Below are 13404 nucleotides of genomic sequence, written 5' to 3'. Positions count from 1 at the left end.
GTCCAGTCTCTTTTTTTAATGTGCTGCTACTACTGCTTGCACCCTTGCTGTCTGTGTTGGCTACCTCGACTACTACCACCAATACACCTCCACTGCCGCCCGTCTGCTACAAGCAGGCCTGAGGCCTGCCCCACCACAGGGCTTTGTCCTCCTGTGACTGTCCAGTCTCTTTTTTTAATGTGCTGCTACTACTGCTACTACTGCTTGCACCCTTGCTGTCTGTGTTGGCTACCTCGACTACTACCACCAATACACCTCCACTGCCGCCCGTCTGCTACAAGCAGGCCTACCCCACCACAGGGCTTTGTCCTGTGACTGTCGTCCAGTCTCTTTTTTTAATGTGCTGCTGCTACTACCAGTCTACCACCCTTGCTGTCTGTGTTGGCTAGTCTACCTCTACTACCACCAATACACCTCCACTGCCGTCTGCTACAAGCAGGCCTGAGGCCTGCCCCACTACAGGGCTTTGTCCTCCTGTGACTGTCCAGTCTCTTTTTTTTAATGTGCTGCTACTACTGCTACTACTGCTTGCACCCTTGCTGTCTGTGTTGGCTAGTACCTCTACTACCACCAATACACCTACACTGCCGCCCGTCTGCTACAAGCAGGCCTACCCCACCACAGGGCTATGTCCTGTGACTGTCGTCCAGTCTCTTTTTTTAATGTGCTGCTGCTACTACCAGTCTACCACCCTTGCTGTCTGTGTTGGCTAGTCTACCTCTACTACCACCAATACACCTCCACTGCCGTCTGCTACAAGCAGGCCTGAGGCCTGCCCCACCACAGGGCTATGTCCTCCTGTGACTGTCCAGTCTCTTTTTTTAATGTGCTGCTACTACTGCTACTACTGCTTGCACCCTTGCTGTCTGTGTTGGCTACCTCGACTACTACCACCAATACACCTCCACTGCCGCCCGTCTGCTACAAGCAGGCCTGCCCCACCACAGGGCTTTGTCCTGTGACTGTCGTCCAGTGTCTTTTAATGTGCTGCTACTACTCACCCTTGCCAATAAAAAGGGTCAATTTTTGGAGGGCTTGTGAAAAGCCATTGCTTGTTGCTTTTACATCCATGTATGGAAGAACCCCGGCAGGCATCTGCCAATAAAAAGGGTCAATTTTTGGAGGGCTTGTGAAAAGCCATTGCTTGTTGCTTTAATGCTTTTACATCCATGTATGGAAGAACCCCGGCAGGCATCTGCCAATAAAAAGGGTCAATTTTTGGAGGGCTTGTGAAAAGCCATTGATTGTTGCTTTTACATCAATGTATGGAAGAACCCCGGCAGGCATCTGCCAATAAAAAGGGTCAATTTTTGGAGGGCTTGTGAAAAGCCATTGCTTGTTGCTTTTACATCCATGTATGGAAGAACCCCGGCAGGCATCTGCCAATAAAAAGGGTCAATTTTTGGAGGGCTTGTGAAACGCCATTGCTTGTTGCTTTTACATCCATGTATGGAAGAACCCCGGCAGGCATCTGCCAATAAAAAGGGTCCATTTTTGGAGGGCTTGTCAAAAGCCATTGCTTGTTGCTTTAATGCTTTTACATCCATGTATGGAAGAACCCCGGCAGGCATCTGCCAATAAAAAGGGTCAATTTTTTGAGGGCTTGTGAAAAGCCATTGCTTGTTGCTTTTACATCCATGTATGGAAGAACCCCGGCAGGCATCTGCCAATAAAAAGGGTCAATTTTTGGAGGGCTTGTCAAAAGCCATTGCTTGTTGCTTTAATGCTTTTACATCCATGTATGGAAGAACCCCGGCAGGCATCTGCCAATAAAAAGGGTCAATTTTTGGAGGGCTTGTGAAAAGCCGTTGATTGTTGCTTTTGCATCAATGTATGGAAGAACCCCGGCAGGCATCTGCCAATAAAAAGGGTCAATTTTTGGAGGGCTTGTGAAAAGCCATTGCTTGTTGCTTTTACATCCATGTATGGAAGAACCCCGGCAGGCATCTGCCAATAAAAAGGGTAAATTTTTGGAGGGCTTGTGAAAAGCCATTGCTTGTTGCTTTTACATCCATGTATGGAAGAACCCCGGCAGGCATCTGCCAATAAAAAGGGTCAATTTTTGGAGGGCTTGTCAAAAGCCATTGCTTGTTGCTTTAATGCTTTTACATCCATGTATGGAAGAACCCTGGCAGGCATCTGCCAATAAAAAGGGTCAATTTTTGGAGGGCTTGTGAAAAGCCATTGCTTGTTGCTTTTACATCCATGTATGGAAGAACCCCGGCAGGCATCTGCCAATAAAAAGGGTCAATTTTTGGAGGGCTTGTCAAAAGCCATTGCTTGTTGCTTTAATGCTTTTACATCCATGTATGGAAGAACCCCGGTAGGCATCTGCCAATAAAAAGGGTCAATTTTTGGAGGGCTTGTGAAAAGCCATTGCTTGTTGCTTTTACATCCATGAATGGAAGAACCCCGGCAGGCATCTGCCAATAAAAAGGGTCCGTTTTTTGAGGGCTTGTGAAAAGCCGTGCTTGTTGCTTTCACATCCATGTATGGAAGAACCCCGGCAGGCATCTGCCAATAAAAAGGGTCAATTTTTGGAGGGCTTGTCAAAAGCCATTGCTTCTTCTTTTACCACCTTATATGTATGAACCATGGCAGGCATCAGCCGCCTAAAATGGTTAATTTTTGTACCTTTTTTAACAATGCATTAAGCATACAACATGCACAAGTGCAGTGGTTTCTGTTAGTTATCTCCGTGTCCCATCCGTTTTCCTAGAGCCATACATGTTGGCGTAACTTTGACACCAACTTTGCATTAAAGACAGCTCAAAAGTACTTGGATACACTGGGTGACCTAAGAGTGTTATACAGGGCTTCTAGGGCTTTAAAACAGTGTTATACACGATTTTTAGGGGCTTTCTTGTATTACAGGTTCGGTCAGAACTAGTTCGGTCCGAATCGAACTTTTGCACGAAATTCGGCGAACTTGCCGAACCGAACTTTTCATAACTTCGCTCATCTCTATTCCTAAGCAATAATCCGGCGTGAACATCCCGGGCGGGTACCCAAGTCCTCTCCTCAGGCCCGTATCCTCTCCAATGGACCAGGTACTGGAGGGAGCCTTGGACCATCCTGCTGTCCACAATCTTGGCCACCTCGAATTCTACCCCTTCAGGGCTGAGAACAGGGACCGGAGATTTCCTCAAGGTAGCCAAGGACGGGGAGCAGCGTTTGAGGAGGTAGGCATGAAACACGTCGTGTATTTGAAAAGACGGGGGTAACTCCAGCCGGAAGGAGACAGGGTTAAGGACCTCAATGACCTTGTACGACCCTATATACCGGGGAGCAAATTTTTTGGACGGAACTTTAAGACGCAAGTTTTTTGAAGATAGCCACACCAGATCCCTGACCACAAACAAGGGGTTGGCAGAACGTCTTCTATCTGCCTGAGTCTTTTGTATGCTCTGGGACGCCTCTAGGTTCTTCTGAACCTGGGCCCAGACTGTGCACAGTTCCCGATGAACTACATCTACCTCGGGATTGTTGGAACCACCAGGTGAAACGGAGGAGAATCGTGGATTAAACCCAAAATTACAGAAAAAGGGGGAGACCCCAGACAAGTTACTGACCCGGTTATTAAGGCAAAATTCGGCGAGGGGAATGAAGGAGACCCAATCATACTGACAGTCGGAGATAAAACACCTTAAATATTGTTCTAGAGACTGATTAGTCCTCTCAGTTTGGCCATTAGTTTCAGGATGGAAGGCCAAGGAGAAGGACAGATCAATCTCCAACTTTTTACAGAAAGCTCTCCAAAACAATGAAACAAAGTGTACCCCTCTGTCAGAAACAATATTGACAGGAACCCCATGGAGACGCAGGATGTGTTTGACAAACAAGGTAGCTAATGTCTTGGCATTGGGTAGTTTCTTGAGGGGCACAAAGTGGCACATCTTACTGAAGCGGTCTACTACAACCCACACCACCGACTTGCCTAGAGATGGAGGCAGATCAGTGATAAAATCCATGGAGATATGGGTCCAAGGTCTCTGGGGAATGGGCAAAGAACATAGTAAGCCCGCTGGTCGGGACCTGGGAGTCTTGGACCTAGCACAAATTTCACAAGCGGCGACGTAGGCCTTAACGTCTTTAGGCAACCCAGGCCACCAATAGTTTCTAGCAATGAGGTGCTTGGTACCCAGGATGCCTGGGTGGCCAGATAGTGCAGAGTCATGATTCTCCCTGAGTACCCTTAGCCGGAATTGCAGGGGAACAAACCGCATGTTCTCAGGAAGGTTCCCGGGAGCTGAACCTTGATCAGCCGCAATTTCGGAGACTAAGTCAGAATCAACAGAGGATATGATTATACCTGGGGGCAAAACACAAGCAGGATCTTCCTCCGAAGGAGGGCTGGCCATGAAGCTATGCGACAGTGCATCAGCTTTAATATTTTTAGACCCAGCCCTATAGGTGACCACAAAGTTGAATCTAGTAAAAAACAACGCCCTTCGAGCTTGTCTCGGGTTTAGCCTCTGGGCAGATTCTAGGAAAACCAGATTCTTGTGGTCGGTAAAGACAGTTACCTGGTGCTTAGCCCCCTCCAAGAAGTGGCGCCACTCTTCAAATGCCCATTTGATGGCCAAGAGTTTGCGGTTGCCCACGTCATAGTTACTCTCAGTGGGCGAGAACTTCCTGGAGAAGTAGGCACAGGGACGGAGATGGGTGAGGGACCTGGTACCCTGGGACAAGACAGCCCCCACTCCCACCTCGGAGGCGTCAACCTCCACGATGAATGGCTCCATTTGGTTAGGCTGAATCAGCACTGGGGCATAGATAAAGCACTTCTTAAGGATCTCAAAAGCCTGGATCGCCTCCGGAGGCCAGTGGAGGAGATCAGCACCCTTGCGAGTAAGATCCGTAAGAGGCTTAGCGATAACCGAGAAGTTAGCAATAAACCTCCTGTAATAATTAGCAAACCCCAGGAAGCACTATAACGCCTTCAGGGAAGCAGGTTGGACCCATTCAGCCACAGCCTGAACCTTGGCAGGGTCCATGCGCAATTCACTAGGAGTGAGGATTTGACCCAAAAATGGTATCTCCTGCACCCCAAACACACATTTTTCGGATTTAGCAAAGAGTTTGTTTTCCAGAAGGGCCTGGAGCACCTTCCTGACATGCTCAATATGGGAGGACCAGTCCTTGGAAAACACAAGTATGTCATCAAGGTACACTACAAGAAATACCCCAGGTAGTCTCTTAAAATCTCATTTATGAAATTCTGGAAGACCGCGGGAGCATTACACAACCCAAAGGGCATGACGAGGTATTCGAAATGACCTTCGGGCGTGTTAAACGCAGTCTTCCACTCATCCCCTTCTCTGATTCGGATAAGGTTATAAAACCCCCCGAAGATCAAACTTAGAGAACCATTGTGCCCCCTGAACCTGATTGAAGAGATCAGGAATCAAAGGAAGGGGATACTGGTTCCTTACAGTGACTTTATTCAAGTTTCGGTAATCGATGCACGGCCTAAGACCACCATCCTTCTTCCCTACGAAGAAGAAGCCAGCACCTACCGGAGAAGTAGAGGGGCGAATGTAACCCTTGGCCAGGCTTTCCTGGATATATGCTCTCATGGCCTCACGTTCGGGACAAGAGAGATTAAAAATCGTACCCTTAGGGAGCTTAGCTCCTGGTACCAAATCGATTGCGCAATCGTATTCTCTATGAGGAGGTAACACTTTGAAGGCCTTTTTAGAAAAAACATCAGCGAAGTCCTGAATAAACTCAGGTAGAGTGTTCACCTCCCCAGGGAGAGAAATAAAATTAACAGAAAAACAGAACGTCATGCATTCATTACCCCATTTAGTAAGATCCCCAGTATTCCAGTTAAACGTGGGATTATGTATCTGCAGCCAGGGAAGGCCTAAAACCAAATCGGACGATAATCCCTGCATCACCAGTACAGAGCACTGTTCCAAATGAATGGAGCAATTAATGAGTTCAAAAACAGGGGTATGCTGCGTAAAATAACCATTAGCAAGTGGAGTGGAGTCGATACCCACTACCGGGACAGGTTTAGGCAAATCAATCAATGGCATAGCTAGAGACATAGCAAATTCCACAGTCATAATATTAGCAGAAGACCCTGAATCCAGGAAGGCACTGCCGGTGGCAGACCTACCCTCAAAAGAGACCTGAAAGGGAAGCAAGATCTTATTAGGTTTCATATTTACGGTAAATACCTGTGCGCCCAAGCAACCTCCCCGATGGTCACTTAGGCGCGGAAGTTTTCCGGCTGGAGTATTCTTACGCCTAGGACAGTCATTCACTTGATGCTTGTCATCCCCACAGTAGAAGCAGAGACCATTCTTCCTGCAGAGCTCTCTACGTTGTTGGGGAGACACGGAGGCCCCGAGTTGCATTGGTTCATCTGAGTTTTTCGTGGAAGAATGAAGCAACGAAACCTCGGGAGCCATCATAGGGGAGCCAGAGGAGAAGGCACAAAAACGTTCAAGTCGTCGTTCCCTGAGACGTCGGTCCAGACGTACTGCTAAAGTCATAACCTGATCTAGAGAGTCAGAAGAGGGATAGCTAACTAACAGGTCTTTCAGGGCGTTCGACAGACCCAATCTAAACTGGCACCTCAAGGCAGGGTCATTCCACCGAGAAGCTAAACACCGCTTCCTAAAGTCAGAACAGTACTCCTCAACGGGTCTCTTACCCTGACGTAAGGTCACCAGCTGACTCTCGGCAAAGGCAGTCTTGTCAGTATCGTTATAGATGAGCCCGAGAGCTGAAAAAAAAAGGTCAACAGAGGAAAGTTCAGGGGTGTCAGGAGCCAAGGAGAAGGCGCATTCTTGGGGGGCGTCCTGGAGCCGGGACATAATTATACCCACTCGCTGGCTCTCAGAACCTGTGGAGTGGGGCCTTAGACGGAAATAGAGCCTACAACTCTCTTGAAAGGAGAAAAAAGTCTTCCGGTCCCCTGAGAACCGGTCAGGCAACTTAGGTGGGGTTTAAGAGGTGAGGTGGAGGGCACTACCTGGGTAGCATCACGCTGGTTGCACCTCTGAGCCAGGTCTTGGACCTGTAGGGAGATACCCTGCATTTGCTGAGCCAGGGCCTCAAGGGGGTCCATAGTGTGTCAGGGACCAGGGTAGAAAAGGTATATGGGCCTGTGATTATGTAATGTCGGGGTAGGGAGACAGACAGGTGAGCCCTAATCTTCCCGCCACTCAGTCCCTGCCTACTTGCACGGCCCTTCCTAGGCGACGGCGTACAACTGGGCGACGGTCCCTACGCTCAATAAGTGCATGACAGACAAACAGACGAGGGTACACAGAAGCTAAGGGAAATGGGGCAGTTGCCCATGGCAACAACGTGAGCAACAGGAGCAGTGAATGAGCCGAGTCAAACCAGGAATGTATGAGGTACCAAATGCAGAGCAGGAGAGTAGTCAGTAAAGCCAGGGTCAAATTGAAGCAGAGGTCAATAGTACAAGCAGGAACAGCAGAGCCCGGAAACAGGACAGAATCACAGGCAAAGGAAGAGCAGGAAATGAAGGTATAAATAGACCGAGGGCGGGAGCTAGCTCCGTCTGGCCAGGCTGTGAAAGGTTCTCCCACTCCTCAGCCTACCAGCCTGATTGGTAGCAGATCGAGTCACTCTATCAGATCTAGGAGCAGATGCAGACTGATTAATCACGGGCATCGACACAGAAGCTGTGTCTGGCAGATCTTTTACAGCAGGGCTGCACAAACCCTGGGGCACTTTAAAAAATGTTCCTATAATCCTCCTTCATTTAGATATCGGTGCCGTTATATTTGGCACCCGATATTTAAATAACCCCCTGAACTGTCAATGGGGCATGTAATTGGCAAGGGGGCATGTAACATCGCTGTGACACTGTCTAATCAGCTATGGACAGTGTCACAGCAAGAGCTGGAGAGAGGAGAGCGAGAACAGAAGAGGAGAAGAAGAATGTGAATTCTTCTTCTTCTGTTCCATAGGGTCGGGAGTATCTTCGACAGTGGCATCGGAGCTGTGCACGCATGCAGGTGGGCGTGCGCACATGGTGTCACTCAATCTTTAGCTCTCGCAAGACAAGTACGACAACACTGTATGATCTCTCGCAAGAGATCACACAGTCTTGTCAGCCTAGAGCTGAAGAGTGAGAGCGTGTGCGCGCGCGCGCATTCGCGCACAGCTCTGATGCCGCTGCCGAAGATACTCCCGCCCCTATGGAACAGAAGAAGAATTCACATTTTTCTTCTCCTCTTCTGTTCCGTGGTGGGGGCGGAGCTGCGCGTGCGCGCACATGCTCTTTCTCTCCTTGCTCCAGCTCTTGCTGTGACACTGTCCGTAGCTGATTGGGCAGTGTCACAGTGATGTTACATGCCCCCTTGCCAATTACATGCCCCATTGACAGTTCAGGGGGTTATTTAAATATCAGGTGCCAAATATAACAGCACCGATATCTAAATAACGAAGAAAGATAGGATTTTTTTTATAGTGAGACAGTTTTTGTGAAGCCCCGCCTATTACTGCACATGTATGGGCACGCGAAAGGTTCTCTTTAAATAAAGCATCAGTAAAGTTTTGTGAAAAACCCAATGCATATACACATGGCAGAATTTTTGCGGCGGACTGCCGCAAAATTCCGCCTCCCATTCATTTCAATGGGAGCCGGCCGCTTCCGTTTTTTCGGACAGAATGTCCTGCGGGTCCCAGGTCGGACACTCTGTGTGATTTTTAAGCAGCGTATCCGTCCAGTGGGAATCCAGACTAATACTGCTGTGCATAGGCAGTGCTGTTTCCACAGATGTGACATGTTGCTAGCGTCTCTAAAACAGGTTGTTATTATTATACTGTGCAAAAAATACTAACAATGTCCTTGTGGGCAGATAGCGGAAAGGAATAAAGGAAAGCAGTAATGCACAGAATAATTCACATTACCACTGAAAAACAATAATGACAACCTGTGACCGTGTAACTCAATCATAGGAAAACCAGGAATTTCGATCCACATTTCTTGTATGCGTCCAAGATAGCATCTCGAGTGTATGGTGCCTGCATCCAGAGGTTGACATGGCATATAGGGGTTCGAGGTGTTGTCATGATGGTACTTGCAATGCAGACATGTTGGATTAGATTATGAAGACACTCCCGGTGGTGACTCCTCCTTGCTACCTGTATGCCTGCCCTTCATCTTCATCTTTCCTTCCTCCGCAATTCATTGCATATGCTATTCTCTTCTATGCTTAGAAAAGGGATATGACAGAGGCAACAGCACTGGTGGAGCAGGAAGAAGAGGAGGAGGAGCGCAAGTGATCAGCTGAGGGGATTACAGCCTTGAACAACCGGAGGAGAAAAAGGGAAGGTAGGAGGGGGTGAGTTGCCAGCAGGCTGGCACACAGAGCGTACAGGAAAGACACAGAGAAGGAAAAAAAGGAGAACACCGCAACCTCTATACAAGTCCTGTCGAGTGGAAGGAAGGGTTAAAGATACCACGGCTATATATATATAAAAAAAAAGCTTATTGATCAGAAGACCTCAGCAGCTGAGAAATCACCTTCAACGCATGCAATTCCAAAGGAGCCGAGGAGCCAGTGCTCACAGTAAGGGGGGCTGCCTCAGAATAATAATCAAATTAACAATTGCAATATTTACATTGAAAAAAATAGCTGCACACAGATGCGCGAAAATGTTGTCGTTTTTATTGTAATTATAGGTTTCCCAAATGCAAAATAACTGATGAGTGCATGTTCTAGAGATCACTGGCAGCATTGCCCGGTATTTCGGTTATATGCCATGCTGATATTTATATAAGGAAAACAAGAATCACCCACATACAGTTCCAAGCATCAGGGAGAAATGAAGGACTGGTTTGGATCTGCCCATTCTTTTTATTTATAAAAGGACTATGACAGCTGTGTATAAGGTGCTGCGGTTGCATTGGTCTTGAGGACATCTCTAGTTTATTAGATGTTAAAGCCAGATCTGAGACAGTTCACATTTTATGCAGAAGAGGCAGTCGGAGAAGGCTCCATCGTTTATTCTGCCCCTTTCCTTTGCAATATGGCTAGCGCAGGAATTTGGGGGTTGAGACAAATGTGGCTTTCAGGGTTTCCTGGATCCGTCTGTTAGCAATGGCAAGTGGCAACAAATCCCAAAGCAACTTCATTGGCTTAACCATGAGCGCTATCAACAACAACAACAACCTGCACCTAGGCTCTGTCCTTGCCTACAAAGGGGACTCTGCCCTAATAATTCCAGTCACCTCGGAAGTGCCATGTGACAGTCGGGGACAGCGCATGTGGTGGGCATTCCTGGCTTCTTCAATGGTAACATTTTTTGGGGGCCTTTTCATTATTTTGGTATGGAGGACCCTTACATACCTTTGGACTGTCTGCTGCCACTGTGGAGGCAAGAAAAAGGTAATAGTATTTGCATGTGTACTTATTGTGTTCTGGTGGGCCTTTTTGTGTTTTTGCATTGATTAGGAATTACTGTCTGAATGATAAGAAGTTTACTAGGCATAGATAAAACTGGTATCAGCAGAAAACTATTCCAATTCATATAGTTTTTGGAAGACTGTGTGGTTGAATAGGATGTCAACATATTAAAGAGTCTGACCAATCAGCATCATACACTTCTCTCCATTCATTTACTCAGCACATAGTGATCTTGCTAGATAATGATGTGCTGTCACTTACTCACACATTAACGTTACTGAAGTGTCTTGAGAGTTAATAGACATCACCTCCAGCCAGGACGCGATGTCTATTCACAATCCCGACACTTTGGTAACGTTTGTGTGGAATTTACAGCACAGCAAGCGTAATCTCGCAAGATTACGCTTGCTGTACTGTAAATCCCACCCAAATGTTACCGAAGTGTCGGGATTGTGAATAGACATCGCGTCCTGGCTGGAGGTGATGTATTTTTATTGTCAAGACACTTCAGTAACGTTAATGTGTGAGTAAGTGACAGCACATCATTATCTAGCAAGATCACTATGTGCTGAGTAAATGAATGGAGAGAAGTGTATGACGCTGCCGCTAATTGACAGATTTCCCCCTATTACCGTGCATAGTGAGAAATCTGTCAACCAGCGGCGGCTGGGGGGAACAGCAACTTGATGGTGGAAACAGGGGCTCATGAAAATGTCTGACTCATCTCCAGCAGCGCGCTATAAAGATTAAAATGTAAGCCTCACATTTATATGTAAGTGACAGACCGCTGAAATCAACATGTCGGTCAGTACTTCATGCTGCCCACAGTGAGGGCAACTTAACAGAGGTGACAGGTTCTCTTTAACATTCAAGCTAAATCTTGCCTTTAGAATGCAACCAAATGTTTCATCTTCATCCCCATTTCCTTTAGTTATTTTTCGGTCTACGTTGCGATATAAATTTTTTTTTTTTTGTACTTATTTGATAAGTTACCTACATTTGATATTAAATTTATTGTACTAGTTCTTTTGGTCATAGTGATACCAAAGATCTATACGTTATTTATCACAATGCCTAATAAATTATATTTACGGTAAGAATGTGTTGTGGGTGTGTTTTTTCTTACATTTTCTTTTCTTCACATATTTTAGTCACATACCTTTAAAATAATATAGTATTATCAGGCAGCCACCTTAGTACTTTTAGAAGCTGGGGCTTTTTTGATCTCCCATCACGGCATTGGTAGTCAAAGGGATACCCCATCTCTCTTAGACCTTTGTTTATTAGTATTAACTGTTTTACAATGAAAGATGTATTGTTTATTAGTATTAACTGTTTTACGTCAAAGATGAACGTTTTCCAGACACTAGGAAGCTCAGCTAAGGCCACACACGCGCAGTCACCATGCCTGCACAATTACAGGACGTGCTCTGTGCAATTTGCTTTGGCTAATCAAGAGGTGTTCTGAGTGGGAGACCCCCTTTATACCCTAATAGGGCATATGGAAATGGGTTTTGCCATCAGGGTCTCTATACTTACAAAAAGTAGCTCCATAGATTTCAAATAATGACTCTCTAATTTACACCACTAGAGAGTCATTATTAAAAAAAAAGAGAAAAACAATGATAAACTGTAAGAATACTTTTTAGCGCTGGTCTATATTGTTCATGCCGCTGTTATCGGGGGCAGTTAGGTAGATGCCTCCCCACCGGCAGCGCGGACAGACCTTATATAAACGATCATCAGATTCCCGGCCACGACAGCCACTGATCGTTCCTTGGAGGTTTAAAAAGTTGTTTTACGTAAAGGAGCATTTATCTATTCATATCTAAAGTACTTTAACTATAACAGATTATCTTCTCTATACTTTGTCCGCCATTTTTGAAATGGAAGCGGAGCTCTAATTGGTTGCTATGGGCAACAAGGCCAATTTTAGGCAGATTTTCATTGTGGATTTTACCCTGTGCAATACAAAAGGCTGAGATCTGCGTCAAATCTGCAATGAAACCACAACGTGTAAACTAAGCCTTACTGTTAGACCGTTTTGATAAATGAGGCCTAATATGTTTAGATTAGGATATTAGAAGGAGAAATGAACAAGAAGTGTATATTAATCAATTATTTTCAATTCAAAACCTACAGCTGACACCCGGGACTAACAGCCGGGAGCAGCGATAGCACTGTTCCTGGCTGTTTAACCCCTCAAATGCTGAAGTCAATCGTGATCGCAGTATCTTAGGCGTTGAAAACAGAGGGGCGGCCCCCTCCAACAGCTCATGGCCCCCCCGCAATGAGATCGGGGGGTGACAATGGTTGTTCTGTCAGCCCAGGGGCCTAATGAAGGCCCCCAGGGCTGCCTTCACTCTGCTTCTGTTAAGCCCTGCCTGTGGCCGTAAAAAAATATATTTGGAAACCGCCAAAATCTAAGTTTTTTGGTCACTTTAACTCTCAAAATGTTTTTAAATAAAAAAAGTGATCAAAAAGTCATATGTACCAATAAATCGTGCCAATAAAAACGACAGCTCGTCCCGCAAAAAATAAGCCCTCACATCTCTCAATGCACGGAAAAATAAAAAAGTTATGGCTCTCACAATGTGGTGAAACTAAAGTCTTTTGTTTTTTTAAAATAGTAAAATATAAAAAAAATCTATATAGATTTGATATCACCGTAATCAGATTGAGCCACAGAATAAAGTTAAGTTTTTTTTTTTCCACAAACGTAAAAACTTAACCCAAAATATAATGGAGGAATCGCAGTTTTTTCCAATTTCAGTCCGTAAATATTTTTTTTTTTAGCTTCCGAGTACATTATATGATACTTTAAATGCTACCAATAGAAGCTACAACTCCTCCCGCAAAATATAAGCCCTCAATCCACTCTACTGATGGAAAAATGAAGACGTTATGGCTCTTGGAAGGCGAGAAGTGATAAACGAAAATGAGAAGTGCATGACGCTGATTGGTCACTGATTGGTCAGCCTCATACACTCCTCTGTACAACGCC

The 13404-nt window shown here is 45.9% G+C and overlaps 1 protein-coding gene across 1 annotated transcript in view; it reads left to right on the top strand.

Annotated features, from left to right (window-relative positions):
- The first annotated feature begins 9208 nt into the window (after window positions 1-9208).
- Window positions 9209-13404, top strand: part of KCNMA1 (potassium calcium-activated channel subfamily M alpha 1) — a 437859-nt gene continuing 433663 nt past the window's right edge. The window contains exon 1 of the mRNA XM_075841780.1: window positions 9209-10382. Within this exon, the coding sequence (XP_075697895.1) occupies window positions 10095-10382 (288 nt within the window). The 5' untranslated portion in view covers window positions 9209-10094. The remainder of the gene's footprint in view (window positions 10383-13404) is intronic.

Source organism: Rhinoderma darwinii, chromosome 11 (assembly GCF_050947455.1).
Source record: "Rhinoderma darwinii isolate aRhiDar2 chromosome 11, aRhiDar2.hap1, whole genome shotgun sequence".
NCBI lineage: Eukaryota > Metazoa > Chordata > Amphibia > Anura > Rhinodermatidae > Rhinoderma > Rhinoderma darwinii.
Note: the sequence above shows the minus strand (reverse complement) of the source record. Positions and strands in the feature narration are given on the sequence as shown.